This window comes from Mesoplodon mirus (assembly GCF_964341445.2).
Source record: "Mesoplodon mirus genome assembly, chromosome: 2".
NCBI classification, from domain to species: domain Eukaryota; kingdom Metazoa; phylum Chordata; class Mammalia; order Artiodactyla; family Ziphiidae; genus Mesoplodon; species Mesoplodon mirus.
In genome coordinates, this window is record NC_138977.1 from 156,188,283 (window position 1) to 156,212,682 (window position 24,400).

Consider the following 24,400-nt stretch of genomic DNA (forward strand, 5'->3'; position numbering starts at 1 on the left):
GGCTCTCTAGGGAAGAGCCTTCCAGCAAAGAGAAGAACTGGTGCTGGGTCCTAAGTTTGAAGATGTCTGGTGTGTAGGAATCATAGCAAGGAGATCGGCATGGCTGGAGTGGGGTGAGTAGTGACAAAGAAGCACAGGGTCAGCTCATCTCAAACAGAAGGGTTTCAGGCTTTTGTGTGGAGATGCAAAGCCAGTGGACAGTTTTTAGTTAGCAACTGACAGGATTGATCTTCCATTTCAACAGGCCCACTAAGGCCGCTGTGTTGAGAATAAAATGGTGTAGGAGACTTCTAGGATGGCAGAGCAAAGATGGAAGGCATGGAGTGGAGTGGAGCAGTGCAGATGGTGAGAAGGGATTGGATTCTAAAAACACTCTAAGGATAGAGCTCAATGGATTTGGTGATAGATATGAAGTTAAGAGTGAAAGAGAGGAATACAAGGCAACAAGGTTTTGGCCTGACAACTGCCATTATAGACTTGCCATTTACTGAGATGGGGAGAACTTCTGTGAAAAAGAAATAGAATAGCATTTGTAATATTTTTTTGAAGATCTCCAAAGGATCATCCCTACCTATATTGATTTTCACAAAACATATTACCTACTGGGACCTTTTTCACATTCCAATTTGGAAATGAACTGAAGTTTTACAATTCAAGACATGTTTTACACTGTGCAGAAGGTTCACACCCAAGTTATTGCTTGTAAAGCACTTAACACAGACCATGGTCCATAGTAAACACTCAATAAATATTATCTATTATTAGAATTTGTTGTAGTGTCAGGCTATTGAGAGGTTGATGCTATTTCATATTTATCAAAGGTTTTGTCTAGATCTCGTTTGTTCTACTAGATAGAAACAAACAATAAAAGGAAGTAATATCATATTATTTCTGTAATGTTAAAGAAACAGGTTAATGACAAGTAGCCCCTGGAAAATGGGCAATTTTTTAATTAGTTGCAACAAATAGCTTTTTCAAAACAAAGCTTTTTTTTTTTTTTGCGGTACGCGGGCTTCTCACTGTTGTGGCCTCTCCTGTTGTGGAGCACAGGCTCCGGACGCGCAGGCTCAGTGGCCATGGCTCACGGGCCCAGCCGCTCCGCGGCATGTGGGATCTTCCCAGACCGGGGCACGAACCCATGTCCCCTGCATCGGCAGGCGGACTCTCAACCACTGCGCCACCAGGGAAGCCCCAAAACAAAGCTTTTTAAAGGTGATTCCCTTCATTATGTAGATGGAAACCAGAAGCCCACAGATGTTAAGTGATGTGTTCAAAGTCTACATGCTGATATGCAAGAGTCAGGACTTGAACCCAGAATTCCACCTCCCAGTGCTCAGCTATTTGGACCACAACAATATTATCTCTTTTGTTTGAATCCAAAAGCCATTTGTACAAAGATTCTATTTGTTTTCAAGCAACTGCTTTTATATTCATCAGAGACAAAAAGCTCCCCTCCTCCATTGTTTGTGCCTTTATTTTATGTATGGATAGAAAATAAATAGAAGTCATAAAAATGTGACTAGAGCTGTCATCTTTTTACCCAAAATAAGAGTCCAAATAGCCACCCCCCACACAGAGCAGAGCTCTAGAAATGTGTAATTCAAGTCACCTGGTACCATGGGCTCTGCAGGTGTTTGTAACACACACCCTTTACTGGTAAATGGTTTCCTGGTGTTTCATTTAGTCCCAGTGTCAGTGCATAAAGAAGGAAATCTCAGACATCAAAGGAAGAAAGAAGATTAAAGGATCCCAGCACTTTAGAAACAAGACATTGTCAGCTCTACTGTTTACTCCCCAACAATGCTTGTCCATACTCAACCCCAAGCAAAGTGACCGGGAGAGCGTGCACAGATCTGGTAGGCAGATGTTGGAATATATGTTGGCTATATTGCCAGTTGTCATCTAAACACATGTACACACATGGGGTAGGGCAAAGAAAGTGGTTGGGGGTTGATGCTAAAACACTGGCATCGACTCCTGCAGAGATGCAGGAGAGGAGTGGATGCCCTTATCAGTGCTTCTAAGACCTTTTGGTGTACACAGACTAGGACACTGGCAGGAAACCTTATGTGTAAGGATTGACCTGTGTCCATCATGTCAATAAGATAGGTTGCTTGAAGCTATATATCTAGTAAGTGCCTCAAGTAATACTAAAAGAAGCCCTCTTACCTTTGATTTTAAGCAAACTAATTCATTCAACATTAATGACTATACCATGCCAGGCACTGTGTTTCAGACCCAAGATAGGAGACACCTCTAGTTCTGGCATTTTGGAAGTACAAATTGAAACAGTTTAATAGTTTCCTCAGCCATGCTGGAAGGGCTTAACTAGTTAAGTAAAAGGACTGATCTTCAGCAAGGAATAAGACTAACTTACATAATGATTTTAAAGCTGATACAGTGCTTTTACGTACACATTTTCATTTTGATGTTGATCCAGCCAATAAACCTGTGATGTAGAGAAAGTGGACACCTCCTATAAGCCTACTTTGTTTAAATATACAACGGTCCTTGGTTGAATTAGCAAAACCTATAATTAGAAAATAGGTGAATAGGCAACTCAGTTTAGCATGATGGTTCTCAAAGTATGGTCTCCTGCAACATCAAGTATCACTGGGGAGCTTATCAGAAGTGCAATCTCTCAGGCTCCGCTCTAGACTTAACCAGAATCTTTGAGGCTGGAGCCATGCAATCACCTCTAGGTGATTCCATGCAGGCTAAAGTTTGAGAACTGGTCTGGTAAAGAATTTAGAGTTAGAAAAACTGGGTTCTGTTTCAGGCTCTAGCACTTACTAACTGCAGGCCACTTAACAGTCTCTGATTAGGCTTCCTTACCTACAAAGCTGAAGTTGATAATGCCTATCCACACTGCTTAATCTGTACGGTGGGCAGAGGAGGGGTATTTTGGAGTGATGAAAATGTTTTGGAATTAGATAGAGGTAGTGGTGGCACAAGACTGTGAATGTACTGAATGCCACTGACTTACTTTAAAAAAAATGTTTAATTTTGTTATGTGAATTTCACATCAATAAATTTTTTTAAAAATCCTATTCAGGGCCTCCCTGGTGGCGCAGTGGTTGAGAGTCCGCCTGCCAATGCAGGGGATACAGGTTCGTGCCCCGGTCCGGGAGGATCCCATATGCCGCGGAGCGGCTGGGCCCGTGAGCCATGGCCGCTGAGCCTGCGCGTCCGGAGCCTGTGCTCCGCAACGGGAGAGGCCACAACAGTGAGAGGCCCGCGTACCGCAAAAAAAAAAAAAAAAAATCCTATTCAACTCACTTCCCAACTGAATGAAAGAATGTGCGTGAAGGCTCTTTGCCAATCAGAAGGTGCTATACAGATGTGGGCTTATAGGAAGGCTATTCAGAAAGTAACTTTCCTCAGGTACTTTTATTTTTCCTGAGAAACAGAGAGCCCTGTCATTTAGATAGACATTTAGCAAGTGTTGCCAAACAATGTGGCATTTTAAAGAAAACATTTTATTTTTATGGTACCTTTCAAACAACTGTCAAGGGGTGAATTTGAGGCAGGCAGAGGGGAACACCAGCTGCAGCTGATGTGGTTAGTATCAAGAGATACAGTCCTACAACTACAGGTCATACATGCACCCAAGTTATCCCCAAACTGAAAGTACACGAATGTACTTAGAAACTTTTCACTCAGTCTGATATCAATTCTCTTCTCCTTTGTTTGCTCATTCCAAGATAATGGAGTTCCTGTGTGCTCCCTGAAAAGATGAGTTGAGAGTATGTGTACTGCCACTACCTGAGTTTTGACTACTCACAAAAGCAATGGCTTGTTTCTATCCTATATGAGTCTCTTGAGGGCAGTGACCATGTCTTATGCATCTTTACCACCCCTAAAATGCCTACATTAGTAGCACTTTAGTAAATGTCAATGTATGACAATGGCTTGAAATGGATGTTTTCCTGTAGGGCTCCTGGGACAATTTTTCACTACAGAGATTTGAGGACCAGAGGCTGAAGCACTAATTTATAAATCCAGTGATGTCATGGCTACCACCATATGGTAGATTGTGAATAATCCAGTTTATAGAAGCTCATAAGTTTACTCACATTATCAGAGGTCTTGTCAGCCTGATGCAGTCTTATCCGAGGTGGCCTTGATTTCAGCTTCTCCAAGGCGAGGATGGAATCAGGAGAAGGACAAAATTTTGATTCCATGTTGTCAAGATGCTGCCTGTGCTTTTTGTGTGGAACCGAGTGATTTCAGATTACGTTTGTAGTTGGCTGCTCCTTAAAGATTTGTTTTAGAGTTCTGCCTACGTTGCAGGAATTCTTTAGTGTTCTTTTCATGGAAATTTTTATACATATATGAAAGTAGAGAGAATAGTATGAGTGAACCCCCATGTGCCCATCCCATAGATTAAACAGTTTTTAACTCATGGCTAACCTTGCTTCATCCACATACCCCAACTCATCCTCACTTTCTGCAGAGCATTTGAAAATAAATCTTACACAGCATGTTATTTCATCCACAAGTATTTCAGTTCTTTTTTTAAACTTTAATTTTTATTGTATATTGGAGTATAGTTGATTTATAGTGTTGTGTTTCAAGTGTACAACTGATTCAGTTATACATACACATATTTCTTTCTTTCTTTCTTTTTAAAAAGTGTTTCTTTATTTGGCTTCGCCAGGTCTTTGTTGCAGCATGTAGAATCTTTTCAGTTGCGACACGCGGGATCTAGTTCCCTAACCAGGGATCGAATCCGAGCCCCCTGCATTGGGAGTGTGGAGTCTTAACCACTGGACCACCAGGGAAGTCCCTCTATTCTATTTTAGATTCTTTTCCCATATAGGTTATTATAGAATATTGAGTAGAGTTCCCTGTGCTATATAGTAGGTCCTTGTTGATTATCTATTTTATATACAGTAGGATGTATATGTTAATCCCAACCTCCTAATTTACCCTGCCCCTATGTTTCCCCTTTGGTAACCATAAGTTTGTTTTCAAAGTCTTTAAGTCTGTTTCTGTTTTGTAAATAAGTTCATTTGTAACATTTTTCTTTTAGATTCCACATATAAGTGATATCATATGATATTTGTCTTTGTCTGACTTATTTCACTCAGTATGATAATCTCTAGGTCCATCCATGTTGCTGCAAATGGCATTATTTCATTCTTTTTTATGACTAATATTCCATTGTACATATGTACCACCTTCTTTATCCATTCCTCTGTCGTTAGTTTGCTTCCATGTCTTAGCTATTGTAAATACCGCTGCAGTGAACATTGGGGTGCATGTATCTTTTCGAATTATGGTTTTCTTTGGATATACACCCAGGAGTGGGATTGCTGGATCATATGGTAGTTCTATTTTTAGCTTTTTAAGGAACCTCCATACTGTTCTCCATAGTGGTTGTACCAATTTACATTCCCACCAACAGTGTAGTGGAGGGGGGCCCATTTCTCCACACTCTCTCCAGCATTTATTGTTTGTAGCCTTTTTGATGATGACCATTCTGACTGGTATGAGGTGATATCTTACTGTAGTTTTGATTTGCATTTCTCTACTAATTAGTGATGTTGAGCATCTTTTCATGTGCCTTTTGGCCATCTGTATGTCTTCTTTGGAGAAATATCTGTTTAGGTTTTCTGCCCAGTTTTTGCTTGGGTTGTTTGCTTTTTTGATACAGAGCTGCATGAGCTGTTAGTATATTTTGGAGATTAATCCCTTGTCTATCACTTTGTTTGCAGATATTTTCTTCCATTTTGTGGGTTGTCTTTTTGTTTTGTTTATGGTTTCCTTTGCCATGTAAAACCTTTTAAGTTTAATTAGGTCTCATTTTTTAAATTTTTGTTTTCCTCTTCACTACTCTAGGAAGTGGATCCAAAATGATATTGCTGCAATTTGTGTCAAAGAGTGTTCTGCCTATGTTTTCCGCTAAGAGTTTTATAGTGTCCAGCCTCATATTTAGGTCTTTAATCCATTTTGAGTTTATTTTTGTGTATGGTGTTAGAGAATGTTCTAATTTCATTCTTTTACATGTAGCTGTCCAGTTTCCCCAGCACCACTTATTGAAGAGACTGTCTTTTCTCCATTGTATATTTTTGCATCTTTTAGCAATGATAAGATGACCATAGGTGTGTGGGTTTATTTCTGGGCTTTCTATCCTGTTCCATTGATCTTTATTTCTGTTTCTGTGCCAGTGCCATCCTGCTTTGATGACTGTAGCTTTGTAGTATAGCCTGAAGTCAGGGAGTCTGATTCCTCCATTTTTTTTTTTTTCTCAGGATTGCTTTGGCTATTCAGGGTCTTTTATGTTTCCATACAAATTTTAAAATGTTTTGTTCTAGTTCTGTCAAAAATGCCATTGGTAATTTGATAGGGATTGCATTAAATCTGTAGATTGCCTTGGGTAGTTTAGTCATTTTGACAATATTGATTCTTCCAATCCAAGACCATGGTATCTCTTTGCATCTGTTTGTGGCATCTTCGATTTCTTTCATCATCTCATAGTTTTCAGAATACTGGCCTTTTGCCTCCTTAATAGGTTTACTCCCAGTTATTTTATTCTTTTTCATACAATGGTAAATGGGACTGTTTCCTTAATTTCTCTTTCTGATCTTTCACTGTTAGTGTATACAAATGCAACAGATTTCTGTGTATTAATTTGTATCCTGCAACTTTACTGAATTAATTGATGAGCTCTAGTAGTTTTCTGGTGGCACCTTTAGGATTTTCTATGTATAGTATCATGCCATCTGTAAACAGTGCCAGTTTTACTTCTTCTTTTCCAATTTTTATTCCTTTTATTTCTCTTTCTTCTCTGATTGACGTGGCTAGGACTTCCAAAACTATGTTGGATAAAAGTGGCAAGAGTGGATATCCTTGTTTTATTCCTGATCTTAGAGGAAATGCTTTCAGCTTTTCTTCACTGAGAATGATGTCATCTGTGGATTTGTCATATATGGCCTTTATTATGTTGAGGTAGGTTCCCTCTTATGCCCACTTTCTGGAGAGCTTTTACCATAAATGGGTGTTGAATTTTGTCAAAAGCTTTTTCTGCATCTATTGAGATGATCATATGGTTTTTATTCTTCAGTTTGTTAATGTGGTGTATCGCACTGATTGGTTTATAGATATTAAAGAATCCTTGCATCCCTGGGATAAATCCCACTTGATCATGGTGTATGATCCTTTCAATGTATTGTTGGATTTGGTTTGCTAGTATTTTATTGAGGAGTTGTTTCTTTAAGAGAAAAGAACTTTAGAAAAATAACTGCAATACTATTAATATTATCAAAACTTAGAGTTAACAGTAATTCCTTAATATCATTAAATATCCAGTAAGTAGAATTCTTGAATGTTTACAATTTTGGAAATTATCAAGGAAAAGTGATTACAATTGAAATTTGTAATGTGTAATGAAGACCAGTGCTTGGTCTTTATTTGTCTGTAAATTGACACATCGATAATGTGCTTAGGCAAATTGTGAAATCATTTTGTAAAAAGCACATCTGCAAAATATCTGTAGTTTCCAGGAGCCTGTTATTTTCAGGGTCTCATGAAAATATGTGCAGTTTGTAGAGAAGCTCTAGCAACTGTGGCATCTGTTAGCAGGAGGAGTCTTTCTGGCTGGTGAGATGGTGAATTTAAGGATCTACGGCTGGGCTGAGGTTATGTGGAGAGTACTGAATTCATCCTCACCACACCCAGGTTATGCACCCAAATTCCCAATTTTTGTGTTATTTTCGGCAAAGTCTGTCCTCAGTGAAAACCATCCTGCTCTATCACTGGAAATACATTTTTTTGCCTGTGATTGGGTATTGGTTGAGAACTTGGCATTGAACCAGCCAGACAGCAGGACATGGGTGTATATTATTACCCCATCTCTGTACATCCAAACATGTTTATCTAACAATGGAAAGACCTCCTGCAGACATTACGAGGACAAGATGTATAGATGTTAAATGAACTTCTCTGTAGAGCTCTCCAAACACATGTTGGCAGTTGTGACAGAGAGAGTTAATTTGTTAATACTTAAGAAATTCACTGCTTTGAAGACAAATAGCTCTATGCACAGTTACTGTTAAATATTAATAATAACTATTATTATATAGTCAGTAACTGGCTGATTACTCTTTTAACTGATTCATTCTATGAAACTGTGTTTTAAAGAACTGTGATTTCTTTTTGGAAGGTTCCCAAAAAGCAGGACTGGACTTTTTAGCAAATTTGCTGTTATTTATTAATGTCTAAGTATAAGAAAGGCATCCTGATGTTTCTTGGAATCATCATTTGCAAGCTGTAAACAGCTTTCAGTGTACCATTTATGAAGGTACAGCTCCAATTCTCGTTACTATGGGATAAACAGTATTATTTCAAGAGCTCGTTCTTGGCTTTTCCAAAACATCCTGTTTAAAATCGTAGGCAGAAGTTGATCAGTGTGTATTAGTCAGTGCTGTGCTCAAGCAGAGGAGATGAAAAGCAGTACATGACCAGATCCTTATGCTTTTTATCCACCCTCAGAAAACAGCCTGGCGAGTGCTGGATTTTGTAATAAAAATCACTTCATCCGATGTTAATGTGGAAACAACTTGATTTGTTTGGGTGAATAAAGTTCTGGTGATCTCATTTAAACCTGGGAAATGTTATAGTCAGACTGTAATCCATCCTATCTGATACCTGCTGTGCCCAGGTGTGGCTGTGTCTTTCCTTTCCTTACAGAACAAGGGAATCCAATCACTCTAGTCTCTAGACTGTGCAGCTAAAGTGTACAGGAGTCTTATAGAGACTTAACCTTTTCAAACACACAGTGACATCTCTGCTTGGACTCAAAACATGTAACAAACATTTCACTTAGGAAATTTGACCTAGAAGGTAGAGTTCTTATTTTTTTCCTTTTTGCACATGCAATAGGCTCATAGAATCTTTCTACAAATACCAAATGTGAATCTAGTTTAAGCTGAATAAGTTCTTTGCAAATTTCTCTAAGTTCTTAAACTTGGGAGCAGGGCCTGAAAAACTATGGATGTCCCCAAAATTCTGATGTGTGGGCATAATGAGGGGAGTTGTTAGGTGTATGTAAGAATTGTAGACATGATTTGAATTGAATTTGGTTCATAACATAGACACGCTGTCCACATTTTGGGGTAAAAATTGACATACCAGTGAGATTTAACTAATTTAACATGGTGAGAACCTTGTTTAACTCAATTTGTTTAAGATCATAAACAAGTTAGACATTAAATAAATGTTTTGGTGGTGGCATTCCATGGGGTGAGCAATTTGGCAAGCATTAGTCTTTGTTTTGTGCTGGTTGTTATATCGCAGTGACGAAGGTGTATCAAGAAATTGAATCCCTTTAGTATTCCACCTACATACCTTTAGGATGTTTAAAGGAAGCCATCATTAGTTGCTCACCTTTTTGCTTCTTTACAAAAATATCTCATAGTGGTTGAGGTTAACTAGGAACACTATCAGATATGACCTCCAATAAGAAAAATATTGAGAGACAAAGGCAAAGAAAATTTATAAAGAAGTATTTAGGGTGGAATGTCAACAGGTCCATCTGATCCTCAGAAGTACCCAGTGTCATAGCTCCCACCCACCAAGAGGCTTAAACAATTTCCTGAGGACAATCAGGAAAGAGATGAGATACAGAGTCATTACTATGAATGGCTGCTAGGACAGCATTATTGCTGTGATAGAGACCATCAATACCACTTAGATATAAAGAGCCTACTTTTCACTTTAGATAATTTATATGTGAAAAGTATCATCAGTTATAGGACTGTAATGTAAAGGAGCTGATGATAGCACTTGAAAATGTGAATCTGAGGCTCAACATGAAATATCTGCAGCCAAGTTGCTGGTTGGAAAATTACTCATCAATCAATTTTCTTTCTTTTTTTAAACACATATGGCGTCCTAAGTTAAACAGTTACAGGTTACAAATGATTTATGTAGGACTTAGCTGATTTTTAAAAATCTATTTCAAAATATATACAAAATCATCTCTTGATTTTCAACTTCATTCCTTTTACCATCTGCTGATGGGTACTTATATGAGCATTTTTATCAAATCAATGGTACAAATTTCAAACCACTGTTGCAACAGTATCTCATTCATTAATTCATTACTGGACAAAATGTGGAATGCTAACTTATTCCACATGACCATTGGAGAATATAGACATGAAAGATGATTTCCATAATCAGAGAGTATAAAGAAGGCAGAGGAAGAATCTAACAGAACATGATCTGTATCATGGGACAAAAAAGCATGAGGTGTTAGCAGAATGAAGGTTAAATTGGACATCCAAATCAGCTAGGAGTGAGGAGCTGCCCAGAAGGTTTCCAAAAAGTGAAGTTACTTGATATAATCTCTGAATGAGTTGGAATTATTCTGATGATGAAGTGAGTGGAGGAAAGGTATTTGTGGCAGAGGAAAAATGTTTGCAGATCCATAGACATGAGGGTGTGTGGCTGACTAAGGGATGTGCAAGCAGCCCCTATCACTGGAATATATAATGCAGTGCTGGCTGGGGGGGTAGATAGGGGTCATATGCCATGCTAAAAACAGAAATATTTTCTGCTCATCTCCATTGCTACAAAATTGCCTTCTTTGGTTAAAACAAACAAACAAAAACAAATGGGATAGATTTCAGATAGCATCCCAAACATAGTTCCAGAAACACTTTACTGCTGCATGTGAGGGAAAAAAATTTGAAAAAAGTATAGGATTTCAGATTGACCCCAGTAAAGTTGTATTACAAACTTTATTAACAACTTGGCTGATGAATTTTGATTTGTTTGTCTAGACTTCCTTTTGACCAAAATAGCACTTGAGTTGTGTTGAGGCAGGACATATCTACCCCAATCCCTGGGGTGATCCTTGCTTTCTTAGCTGCACTCCACTTCTCTTTCCCACTCTCCCTCCCACATCTCACATTTTAAAGCCCCATATTTGCTGAAAATTCTGCTGGAATGTGGGGCCAGACACAGAGGTGTTAAAAAGAGTCCAATGCCAGTACATCTGGGGATCCTTAGGAATGAACAAGGGCCAAGAAAAGGAGTAGCAGAAATACAGAGGAGCATACTCTTTGCAGGGTCTGGAAGGACCAGTGGGATGAAGTGACTTAAGCCCTGAGACATGATTTCATTTTTTTCATCTAGTAACAAATCATCTGATCTCTCTCACACTTTTGAGAGTGTCCTGGTCACCACAGCAAGCAGATGTACAGAGATGTGGGTGGTGTGGGGGGACCGATGTCTTCTATGTGTTTTCTTTGAGATTATTAACACACTGAATATGTCATCCTAAATGAACCACATTTCTGAGGCTGAGGTTTGAACACCAAGGTCACACAAACCAACGCATCTGTCATCTGGCTCATAATTTCCTTCCTTTCCAATCCTCTAGCAAAGCATTTAAATAGAATTTTTTGATAGAAGATTATAAGCCAATCAGTGATGTGTTTATGCCATATTGTTCACTAGAAGTAAATTTTCTTTGTCCTTATGTGCTGACCATCCCTTCCTCCTTCTACACAATAACAATTTAAATTTGTTCACGGGGGCAGGAGGCTGAGAAGTAAGACCACATATGTATCAAGATATTGACTATTTTTTGGAAAAATGTTTTATTTTAATAAACAACATATGGTCATATAATTGCTATTATTTGACACTAAAAATAGAAATACTCTCCAGGTTGGGACTTTTCAACCCAATCGTCTTGTGAATACCTGAAATAAATGAGTAGCCTTGGATATTGTAATTTCATGTGTCAGGAAGTCAGGCAATAATTCCCCTGGATGCTTTAAACCTATGATTATGTTAGAGACTCTGAGACTGATTCAAACTCTCTCAAACATTGTCCTGATCTTTGGAACCCAGAAATGACAACATAGGTGTACTTAGAGTGCTCTTTGCATGAAGAACTCCTATGTGAGATCTGCCTTATCAACTGAACATTCCAAATAAATAAAAATGAAACACAGGCATGTAGCATAGGTCCCTACCTATTTTACAGGTTATATAAATATCAGTTTAAAATACCTAGGGAAGGAATCAAACTGGAAAATGGGAAAGAATAAGGATGGTAAAATAACTGATTATATGAGATAACTCCTATTCCTTTCTCTTGGTAACAGACAAGCTTAGTAACTTACACAAACTTATCTTTTAGTAACTCATCCAAAGTTCAGGAGTTGAAGTGCTTCATCCTGTTGCACATATAACTTGCTTCTTGTCCCTCTATATCTCAGGAGTGTGTAATATCATAATGATTCTAGTCCATGACCCTTCATGGACTTACTGTTTATTTTCCTCCAAATGGCAAAGGCAGAAATAGATTGAGTTACTTAGTCAGAGTTCTGTGTTAGACCTGTGAGCCACCTCTTCGCCCTACTTTTTTTAATCAAAAGGTTTCTTAGGTTTCGATTCAATCTCTGTGGCTATTGCTATTGCGTAAACCTCTTGCTCCAACCTTCTGGGTCATCTTTTGAGACCGTGCTTCATCTCAAATGTTTGCTTCTCCTCCCAGCACACCTAGAGGATAAAATGCTGCCTGCTATCTTATTTATGACTCTAAATTTAAATGGTACATTTTATATTCTCAAGCAATATTTACACAGGACTTAAAGTAGTTCTTTCTTAAACAGAAATTGAGTATTTTTCACTGCAAATGAATACTGAGGGCTATATTTTGCTGTGCTTTTTTCCATCTTCCCAACTATAAAAGAGCAATATTTTCAATTTTATCAGCTTCCATCAATTGTTTCCTCAAAAATCAGATTAGAATATGGTGAGAGGCCATTTGTCTATTAGTCTAGCCTAATTCTTAGAAGAAGTAAAAGAGAATTAAATGAGATTAGAGAAGCATAAAGTTTGTACATTTTATACTAAATGAAGTCAGCCAAAGCAATAAACATTAGCTCAATTAAATAACTGTTGGAACAATGGATTGTTTATATGTGTGTGTGTGTGTGTGTGTGTGTGTGTATGTATCATTTGAATGTTGCATTGATGGTCTTATTCTGCTAATAAGATGACATTTATGAAACAAAAGAGAATTTTTAATCACGAAACTTCAATCTGTATTTTTGATACATTTGCAAGAAGCCCTGTCTCTAGGAAACCCAAGTTCTTCCAAGCCTTCCTAATATGAAAACCATGAGGCATAAAATTAGCAAGTAATAAGAAATTACACTTTCAATCTCAAAATATTAAAGTTGTCCCTCGGTGTCCACAGGGGATTGGTTCCAGGAACCCCCACTGTTGCCAAAATTCAAGGATGCTCAAGTCCCTTAGGTGAAATGGCTTAGTACAGTCGAGGCTCTGTGTCGGTGGGTCCCATGTCGGTGTGTTCCATGCACACACACACACACATGCCACACACATCTTCATGGAGTTCTCATGTTCTCATTTCTAAACCCATGATATTATAAGTGAAAACTTACTCCAACTAATGAAACATTTCAAATTCACAGGTGTTTATGTTTGGACACAGAAATCTTTACCAACATTGACCTACTCTATAATCATAAAGAAGGTCTAAACAGCAGTTTGAAAGTATGTTAAGTTTTCATATCTACCTGTACATCAGTATTTGAATTTTCAATGTGCTTTTCATTGGAAAGGAAAATTTGATGCTATACAAAGAATAGAAAATAATAAAATCATACATCATCTATTTATCATACTTGATACAGGGAGGAAGAGTATTTGTTTTGTAAAGACCAACAGGATACATGATGCAAAGAAAATTGCAAAGCTGTACACCGCCAACACGACACAGGTGTACACCACATGAGGATATGAAACAAGCCAACAGTAATGGGTGTGTTGACAGCTATGAGTCCACACTGTGTTTCTCCCAAAGTTCACTGGTGTGTTTATGTTGTTACTTTACTTTTTAATTTGTTTTAGAAATCCTCAAGCCCACTCCTAAACACAGTGCTAAGTACTAGGAGTGAAGATGAACCTGCCTGGAAATAGTTGTTGTCAGTGGGTCTCTTAGACTCATATTGATGTTAGGGAACCAATCCCCCCCTTAGACCCATGTCTATCTGGGAGGTACTACGGAGTTCATATCTCACGTAGACCAGACACTGTCTGTATAAAAATGTATAAGAGCATCTTTAATCTTTGCAACAATTCTATAAAGCAGTGTTTCCCTATCTTACCTTATCATATAATCACCAGGACAGTATTCATTAAAAAATATAGATTCCTGGACCACATCCAGTCCTACAGAATTAGTCTCTATGAGGAGTCTGTGAATAAGTAGTTTTTAAAGACACCTCATGAGATTTTTAAGATTAGGTAAGGAGGGAAATGCTGCTGAAGGTAGTATTATATCCATTTTATCAAGGAGGAAACGGAGACTCAGTTAAGTAACTTGTACAACAAATTAACTGTGAAGGCATAATTCAAATTGCAATATAACTCCAAATTTCTTCCTACCATGTTACCTTGCTGTAGGTCATGAGGTCAAGCAAATATGTAAGGCTACAATGAAAATTCTGTATTATAGGCATTCAATTCTGGATTTAAAAGAAAACATAAAATTGTGTAGTTTCTTCCTCTGTTTTGGTTAGGACAGTTATACTGAACCAATTGCAGAATTATAAAGGGCTTCATAGTTATATGTGGAGTATAAAGGGCTCCAACCACTGCTGCCAAATTACTCTGGAAATGCTTTTTGAACATGGGATAGAAGTGTTCTGTCCTATATATTCCAAATGAGGACCCTGCCTTTATTTCACAGAATTATTGTTTCTTAGGATTTAAATGAGGCTTTCTGAATACATTGGGGAGGTCAATGAACCCCTGGCAGAAATCTGTCATTCCTAATTTATAATCCAGGCAGTATTTGTAGAAATTCTCTCAATTTTGAACTTTTATATCAAAAATCAAATGTCTAACAAACTTAGCCTTGAAATGAATATGTATAAAAAGTATTCAGAGGTTTTCCACGGTGTGCACAGCATGAATTGTTTTAGGGAATCAATTTCCAGATCCTCAACTTCCATGGTTCTTTTTCTTAGAATTGTCTGGAATATGCCTGTGTTTACAATAAGTCTTTTGCTATTTTATGTGGGAAAAAAAGCAAAACCGTCACGCATTCCAAATCTTGATATATTGCATTAGCCAGAGGTATAAAATCCACTTTTGGATGAAAAACTAAAATAGAATTTGGAATATTGGTTTTAACAAAGATATTCTTAATGGTTGATCAGGGCATCCTAAATGTACAAAGGCACTTTCTTTCCTTCTCTTATCTTCTTCTTGGATTGATCCCTTGATCATTATGTAGTATCCTTCCTTGTCCCTTGTAACAGTCTTTATTTTAGTCTATTTTTTCTGATATGAGTATTGCTACTTCAGATTTCTTTTGCTTTCCATTTGCATGGAATACCTTTTTCCATCCCCTCACTTTCAGTCTGTTTGTGTCCCTAGATCTGAAATGGGTTTCTTGCAGACAGCATATATACAGGTCTTGTTTTTGTATCCATTCAGCCAGTCTATGTTTTTTGGTTGGAGCATTTAATCCATTTACATTTAAGGTAATTATCGATATGTATGTTCTTATTGCCATTTTTTAAATTGTTTTGGATTTGTTTTTGCAGGTATTTTTTCTTCCCTTCCTCTTTTGTTCTCTTGTGATTTGATGACTATCTCTAGTGTCGTGTTTGGAGTGCTTGTTCTTTTTTGTGTGTGTATCTGTTGTAGTTTTTTGGTTTGAAGTTCCCATGAGGTTTTGATATAGCAGTCTATATATATATACAAGGTTGTTTTAAGTTGCTGGTCTCTTAATTTCAAATCCATTTCCCATTACCTGCATTTGTGCTCTCCTCTTCTCATGGTTGCTGGTTTTGATATCATACTTGTATGTGGATGATTTCCTACTTTTACTGTATGTTCGCCTTTACTGGTGAGCTTTCCCATTTGTGATTTCCTTGTTTCTAGTTGTGGCCTCTTTTTTTTTTCCCACCTAGAGAAGTTTCTTTAGCATTTGTTGTAAAGCTGGTTTGGTGGTGCTAAGTTCTCTTAGCTTTTGCTTATCTGTAAAACTTCATTGAATCTGAATGAGAGCCTTACTGGATAGAATATTCTTGGTTGTAGGTTTTTCCTTTTCATCACTTTAAATATCCTTCTCCTATTACTAATTTTTAAAAAGTGAATCTTGGCCCCAGTTGGAAAGTTCTGGATATAGAACATTCAAAATAGTTGTTATGACTTGTGCATTTTAAAATTTAACTGAATGTCTTCTAAGACTAACTTGTTCAAGGAAGAATATCATCTATTGGTAAATATGTTGTGATTTATTTTAGGATCAGGATGCATTTAGGATCAGGCTGCGTTGATCAATATTTTATTGAATCATGACAAATTACTGTGAACTTCACCTTATAAAATGTTTAATGTTATATATCATATTAATAAAACAAACTTAAACTTATGCTGAAACATTTTACATGTCAAATGCAATGATACATGTTTTTCAAAGTTAGTTTAGGGGTAATGCAGCCAAAACATTTGTAGATCACAGAACATAGTTGTTAGTGTCTGGATCATAGCTGGTGTTCAATAAATAAAAGCTGAATAAATAATTATTGATTACTGAATGAATACCCAAGCAGCCACCCTAAGAACCTATGGCACAGAGCCAGAACACCATGAAATAGCTGAAAATTTCCTCTCAAATTTAAAATAGCTCAATTCTCCTGGCCTTAGGTTCAGGAATCCTCAAAGATGCATCTAGTAAACCCCTATCCCCTAGAGGTAATTGTGGACAAAGGAAAAGATCAAATTGCATAGCCTTTGGCATGAAGTGTACAACTGCACATTAGCCGGATTGAGTTATATTTCCCTGCACCTCCTGCAGTTGCAATGTTAGGGTTTGAGTTTGAAATGACCACCTTAAAGGATAGCATATTTTGCATACTCACTGAAATAAAGATCTATCATGTGGAATGCCATGACAAGGGAAATTAATCTTTAAGAACCTAGAGGACACCAGTGTGATCTGGTTTCCCAAATGTAATTGCCAACCCTTTGCTGTGCTCTCTTTAAGACCCCAGACATGTTCCAATCCCCAGCCCTTTGCTGCTACCTCCCTCTGTCCACTTGCCTCAAATGTTTTTCATTCCCACAGCTGGGTTGTCCCCCTACAGGCTTTCTTCTGCCTGCCCAGCTGATGACGTTTTTCTGGCTCCAGAAAACTTCCGAGATTGTTACAAACAGTGCTTACAGGGGACAAAGGATTGTCCCAATTAAAACAACAACAACAACAAAACTAGGACAGTCTTGCAAGAATCCGAATGGGTGGGTAGCCAACATGAACATTTTATGTTGTTTCTCTCTTCTTCATTCCCCCCATCATTAAACAGGAACATGTCATTGTTTTGAAAGCCTGGGAGTTAAACTAAGGTTTTAGCTGTGGCCAAAGGTCTATTGAATAGTCAGTGCTGCTGAGACACCTGAAATACTTTTTCTCCTTTCATAATCACTTCACTGTTGCACTGGGGTGTTCTAAGGGATGGGCAGTAATTGGAAAAAAAGAATAAATTCAGCCCTAAATCTAAGTCTTGATTTAACAGGCCTTTTCTCCCTGCAGTTTTAAGAATAATTGAAAAAAAAAAAAAGGCTCAATTAGTTTAAATAAGATGCAGTAACATTTTATTTTGTTCATTAGAATATTATTTATCATTATTTGCATGATGGGATTTTGCTTATAACTCTGATTACACTGAGTTTAAGTGGACATAAAACTGTTGTCACAAAAATGGAATGAGAAGATGTTGTTTACAGTCTTGTGTTTTCCGCCAGTATTCTGTTTTTTCCAACAGCTGCAGCAGGACATGCTGTTGGTATTTGGAGGCTTCTAGAAAGAGAAGTGGCCAAGTTTATTTTCCTAATCTCTAAATTCAGCACATAGGTCACCACTCAAACACCTTTTCTACGTGTGCATTAATAGTCATTATTAAATGCTCTCAGTCACGACACCTTACAAGGAGGCCTAAAAGCCAGGGCAGGGCTCTGATCCCCAAGTGTTCTGCCACTGAGCACATGTGATTTATCTGCAGAAGTTACTTAACCTCTCTTCACTTCATTGTTAAAACTGTAATAAATAAAGGTTCTAGATTAGCAAAAATATCCTTTATACTAAAAAAAGAAATGCTCACTTCTGACAGACTTATTTTCAAGCTGTGTCCAATGTGTTCACTCTTATTTTAGTCGTGTCATGGTGGTAATAACTAGCACTGCTATTTATGGGAACAACTGTATTTTTAGCCTAGAAAGGGGGTTGGGCAAAACTTCTTTGTTTTTTGGCCTGATCATGGACAGCTCTCATGTTTTCTTAATTTATGGACCATCATCTGCTATTATTAGATATCACAAATGAATTTATCCCCTAAGTGTGACTAAAGCTAAGTCATGAATGATTCTGCATGAAGGCGAGTATTCCTGGATGCTCAGGCAACCAAATTTCTGATTCAGTTTTGGAACTTTTAGTACAGGAGAGGCATGTATAAAGTCTCTCCCTAATTCTTTCACTTGGTTTCCAGTCTTCCACACAGACTGTCATTGTTCCTAAACTCAAGTAAATGAAGAACCATAAAAGTTGACTATTAATAACTTCCATAGCAGGTTAAGAAAATCAGTCTTATTCATTTATAAAATAAGTACCAGGGAAGCATATTATTATTATTTTTGTTGAATGGAAACTTAAGACTAAGGTACTCAAATGTAAAAATCATCATTAAATGGAACCTTTGGAGGCCAAAGTAAAGTATTTTTCCATGGGAAAGCTTCTTAATGACACTTTTATTAATGTATATAATTCCTTTCAGTGGTCTGTTAATTGCCACAGGTCACTTCTTCAGGATTCTCCGTAACTGCTTTAACTATGTGCTTTTCTTTCCGTCTCTGTCTCTGTCTCTGTCTCTCTCCCAATCTCCCTCCCTCCTTCACTCCCTTGCCTAATATGATACCATTTCCAGACATGTTAAAAGGGTTAACGTAGGAAAAACCCAATAGCAAGCTGCAGAGCCTCATACTTGAGTTGAAAACTCTTTACTAAAAAACAATGCATTAGGCTGAAAACATGAGAATTGGTATTAATGGGTCAGAGTCATATTTTCTCCTGTTCTGTATTCTCTTGCTAATGGTTACACCAAGGGAAACTTTATGGCTGACTAGATCCATCCTGGGGGAACACTGATTTCAGATGTTTCTGAAATATCACTTGCTTTCCCTAAACTTGTTTCAATCAATTTTTCTCATCCATTCTTGATTTTATTCATATATAAAGGCTGTTTTTTGGAGCCAGGAGTTCCATAAGCATACTAGAAGCTGTGTAATATAACCTCTCATTTCAATTATTAAAATTTATTTTTTTTATCATAGCACTCCTCTTAATATTATGTTCTGGGATTCCATTCCAAGGACAAGTTCACATTAACAATAACCTTCAATTTAAAAAAAAATCCTGCATACTTTTTCTGCCTATATCATTTATATTTCAAGCCAATTAAAAGATATATTGGAACATAATAAAACTACCTGATATTTTTTCTCTTCCCTCTAAAAATTGGTGAGAATTTTACTGTGATCCTATTCACAAAGTACTACTGTGCATATTACTTTTTGTAATAGCATCAAATATTTCTCATCTCAAGTATTTTCCATTTCAATATTTTCCATTTCCCACCAACTGAGAATGGGAAGACTATGATGTGCCTTCCACAATTTTCTGCGTAAATGAACTGCTACTTTTAGCAAACAACTTGATTTCTACCATACAGGCTAGTTTTTAGGAATGGAATCAAGTATTATTTTATATTCAGAATCCCTTGAGGAGTCATTGTTTGAGTTGAATTGCACATGATGTTTTAGGTGGCATGTGTTTACTTCCATTGAAAGAACATGTCTTATTTTTGAGGAAGGAAAAGAAACTTGTGAGACATCAGATGTTTTTTGCAAAACAATTTGGTGAAATAAATGTAAATGAATCAGAAACATATGAATTGTATTTCAGTTAAAATTAATGGGTTTAAGTATGAAGGCAGTGAAGCACTCAGGGGGGAAAGAGTGTAGCAGGTCGGGAAGTGACATTTGTTTTGTTTTCATACGTCTTGGACTCTTGAAAATGGCCTAATACTCTGAATTCAACCTCATTCAGAGTCTCTCTTAAGTCTAAAGATGGAGTTATAGAATGGGACAATAGTATTCAAATTAATTTTATAGCTTTATCTGGCTTCAGTTATAATGTGGGTGTCAAACATTGCCACTGTGCAATTTTTCAAAAGCACTTTCAGTTTGAAGTTAGAGGTTTTTCTATTCTCTTCTGAGGGTAAACAGTAAATTGTAATGATGCTAAAAGTGTATTTTTTTCATAGAACAACAATGTAAAGTTTTCAGAGTCACATATCAACTTCATATTTATTTCCTCTTTCTAAGATGAACAGATCTAAATGGAAAACACGGGGCAGAATGCATACACACGTACGCAGGAGAAGGGCACAGGGAGAAAAGGCGATGGAACAGAGTGAGAGAGAATGAGAGAGGGGGGAAGGAATAAGCAATGCATGCAGGGGTGAGGTCATCAAGCCTCATTTCAAAAGTAAAGCGCTCAAACCACACTACTTATTTTAGTGTCACAAAAATTTTATCCCGTAGTTTTATAGTCATATCATTTATGCTTGCTTAAAAACAGCTACATAGCTTCTTTTTATTTTTATATTTTTCAATTTTTAAAAAATGCATTACTCTGACAAGCAGGGAAAAAAATGAACTACAAAAAAAAAAAAAGGACTTACAAATAATTTTCCCTGTCAACATGCCTCAAAATGTGAGTACTGTACGTTTGATGTGTGGTGTGATATTTCAGTGTCTCAACTCTCAGTCTCTGAAAACAGGGACATTTTAAGTGTTCCAGTAACTTGCAAGAGACAAGGAGTATATAACTGGATTGTGTGTTTTTATATATATATATATATATATATATATATAATACATATTCTTTTGTTTTTGAGATAATATATGACACTGCTTAAGTAGCCTTCTGAACATACAACTTGGTAGAGAAATGTAGGAACAGAAGTCCTTTCTGTATAAGTTGAAGGTACAGTAAACCATAGGGCTGTTTTTGTGTGTTAAGAGCCTGCCGTTTTGTTTCCTGAGAACATGATGTTGTATATCAGTCACTGGAGTTCAGCGTCTCTCTGACCACTCAGAGCTCTGCTGCTGCTCACCAGTGAGTTTGGAATGAAGATGCTGCTCCTTGATTTCTTTGTGCCAAAAGGTTCACTGCTTCAAGCTCTTCTTAGAAGCGTCTCCCCTCTTTGCTCCTCTATCTGTTCCATAATTGGGCAGGAGATGTGTTTTAGCTGCTACCACAGCCCTTTGTTGCTTTATTTAACCTTCTCCTCATCCTAGTTTAGTGGATAAAAAACGGAGTGGCTAGGCTGTTTCATTTACACCTTAAATCAGTGGCGATATAACATTTAGAACTGGTTTTGAGCTCCCAGAGTCACTCTTTAGGGCTCTACTAATCAACATAAAGTCTAAATCCTAACCGCTAATTTGTGTCAATGAAAATATATGAATAGTGCCAACTTTATCTTCGTCACCATCAACAGTAAATATTTATAAAGTCCTCAATTAAGTAACTTACTGTGTAATATCTCTGCTGAGCACATTATTACAATGGTATATTTCCTTTGAGGAGGGATAACTTGTGATTTATTTTCCATCATGATTTGGTGCAGTAACTTTTTGTTACAAGATCTCATCTTTGCTTTTGGTGTTGTTGTTCCACTTCATGACAGGCCTACCCTTGTAGCAGTGATAAGGAATGTGAAGTTGGGAGATACTGCCACAGTCCCCACCAAGGACCTTCGGCCTGCATGGTGTGTCGAAGGAAAAAGAAGCGCTGCCATAGAGATGGCATGTGTTGTCCTGGCACCCGCTGCAATAATGGTAAAGGTCTCGCTCAGTGTTGAAGGGCCTCTTTCCTTTCATGTAGGAGGCCTGGCTACCAAGTTAGGCTGCCTTCTCCTTAGTCAGACTCCTGAAATGTAAGGAGCCTTTCAAAATTGGCAGGAATGGGATCAGAGTTTAGATATGTATAAGATTACCTGGATTCCCTCTCAAATCTTAGTTTTCCTGGGCTCTGACCATCTCCTATAATTTATAATCTATGCTGATCTAGGATTTGCCGTATTGAAATGTTGCATATAAATAGCTAGATGTTCTATTCCACTAAACACTTAAGCAAATATGTGCAAAGGAACCAAAGAAAGGAACATGCTATGATTTAGCAATACACTTGTGAATCTGTTTTCCATTTCCATACTAGTTTCATACTTTTACTCTTATACTCAAGGTGTCCTTTTTTTTTTTTTTTTTTTGTGGTACGCGGGCCTCTCACTGCTGTGGCCTCTCCCATTGTGGAGCACAGGCTCTGGACGCGCAGGCTCAGCGGCCATGGCTCACGGGCCTAGCCGCTCCGCGGCATGTGGGATCTTCCGGGATCTTCCCAGACCAGGGCACGGACCCATGTCCTCTGCATCGGCAGGTGGACTCTCAACCACTGCACCACCAGGGAAGCCCCCAAGGTGTCCTCTTTTGAAGGCCCTACCCCGTGGCATGCACAAATGCTGATGGAGTAATTGGTTCCTCCAAAAGGAGACACAGGAGTCTATTCCTTGGCCTTCACCCAATCTCAAGGAGCTTAGAGGCAGACAATTCAGCATTAATGATAAAATGAAGAACCACCAACAACACATAGTAAAACCATTAAATAATTGCAGAAGGTGATCAGAAACATACACTTAGTCATACAAAACAACATAATCAGGCTCATATTCCTATACTTATTCCTGACCTCTGGGCATAGTCCTATTGGAAGTACCCTGGACAAGAAGAGGTGAAGGGAAGAAGACCTCATACCATTAGAGGTGTTTACACTGTAGACAAGGATTATACTGTTGATTGAAAAAGGAACCTTGATCTTTTTCTGATCAGATGTCTGATTAGACAATTTTAAGGTATTAAGAGCTAATAATAACTTAATACTTTACTATGTCACTATTCTAAGCACTTCACATGTATTCACAGTAATTTAGTGAAATGAATTCTGTTTTCATCCTTATTTTTGCCCAAGGTCACTTGGTCTTGAGGGTGGCAAGATTCAAATCAAGAAAGCCTGGCTCAGGACCAAACTATTCAATTCTCAGTCTGGACAAATATGTAAATAAATGAATAGATGAATGAATAGACAGATGATAGATAGATGGCTTCATACCTCACATCAGGAGAATACTTGGATAAGAATCACACTTTAGAGAATTGAATAAGTCTAACTGATTACCTGACCATCTCCAGGCATCTGTATCCCCGTCACTGAGAGCATCTTAACTGCTCACATCCCAGCTCTGGACGGCACTCGGCACAGAGGTGGAAACCACGGTCACTACTCAAACCACGACTTGGGATGGCAGAATCTAGGAAGAACACACACTAAGATGTCACATATAAAAGGTAGGGATATCTGTAGCTCTATGTTTACTTTTTCTTGTTTTATAATGAAGTAAAAGAAAAATATCGATAATTAATTCCATTGGTTTTGTGTGAAATTTGCAAAAAAATATTGGGAAGTTACTTTAATAGCAAGATTTTAACTGAATTTCTTAATTCTTAATTTTGAGGATGCTAGAGGTTTCTTAGAGATCTTAAATTGTTAGAAAATACATATTATAAGAATTGCAGTACCCTAATTAACCATGCCATTTTCTGAACAGCCTTTTTACAGGATGTTTAGAATAAATCTTTTATACAAGCATTTCTCTTCTATATTCAAGCATAAAGCATTCCAAAAAATAAATGGGAAAATGTTTGCTGCCATATGATTAAATCACTAAGATTTAGAGTCTTTTTCTCATTTTTTCAGATTCAAAAATTGTATTTCACTTAACAACCAGATAATATACTGCACATAACCCAATTTACCAAAAATAATTGAGATTATATATGCCCATAAAATGCCCTTCCTTGTGTCAAAATATTTGGGAAGCCTAATCACTAACAGTAAAATTTAAAAGTATGAAATTATTGAACCCAGTTACTAATAGTAAAATTTTGAAAAATAGAAATACCTATATTTTTTTGTTTTGAAATACCTATATTTTTAAAGGAAGTTTTTGCAAGTGTATTCTGTGGAGCACTATTCTTTCAAGATGTTCTGTGAATGAAAGAGCCCTGTGTTCAAGAGTTTTGTAATAAGGTATCTCCCCATTTCTGGAACTTTATAATTAACATTGATACACTGAAGTCCAGCAATGAGGAAAACTGGTTAACTTTTTTAAACATTGTATTTCCCTGGTTTACTTGACCACAAAACCATTTCCCCACATTT

The 24,400-nt window shown here is 37.3% G+C and overlaps 1 protein-coding gene across 1 annotated transcript in view; it reads left to right on the forward strand.

The window, feature by feature from the left end:
* The window catches only part of DKK2 (dickkopf WNT signaling pathway inhibitor 2), a gene marked incomplete at its 5' end in the record, with an annotated part of 114,249 nt that overhangs the window by 87,229 nt on the left and 2,620 nt on the right, over positions 1-24,400 (forward strand). The window contains 2 exons of the mRNA XM_082611614.1: positions 21,813-21,963; positions 23,371-23,526. Coding sequence (XP_082467740.1) covers positions 21,813-21,963; positions 23,371-23,526 — 307 coding nt within the window. The remainder of the gene's footprint in view (positions 1-21,812; positions 21,964-23,370; positions 23,527-24,400) is intronic.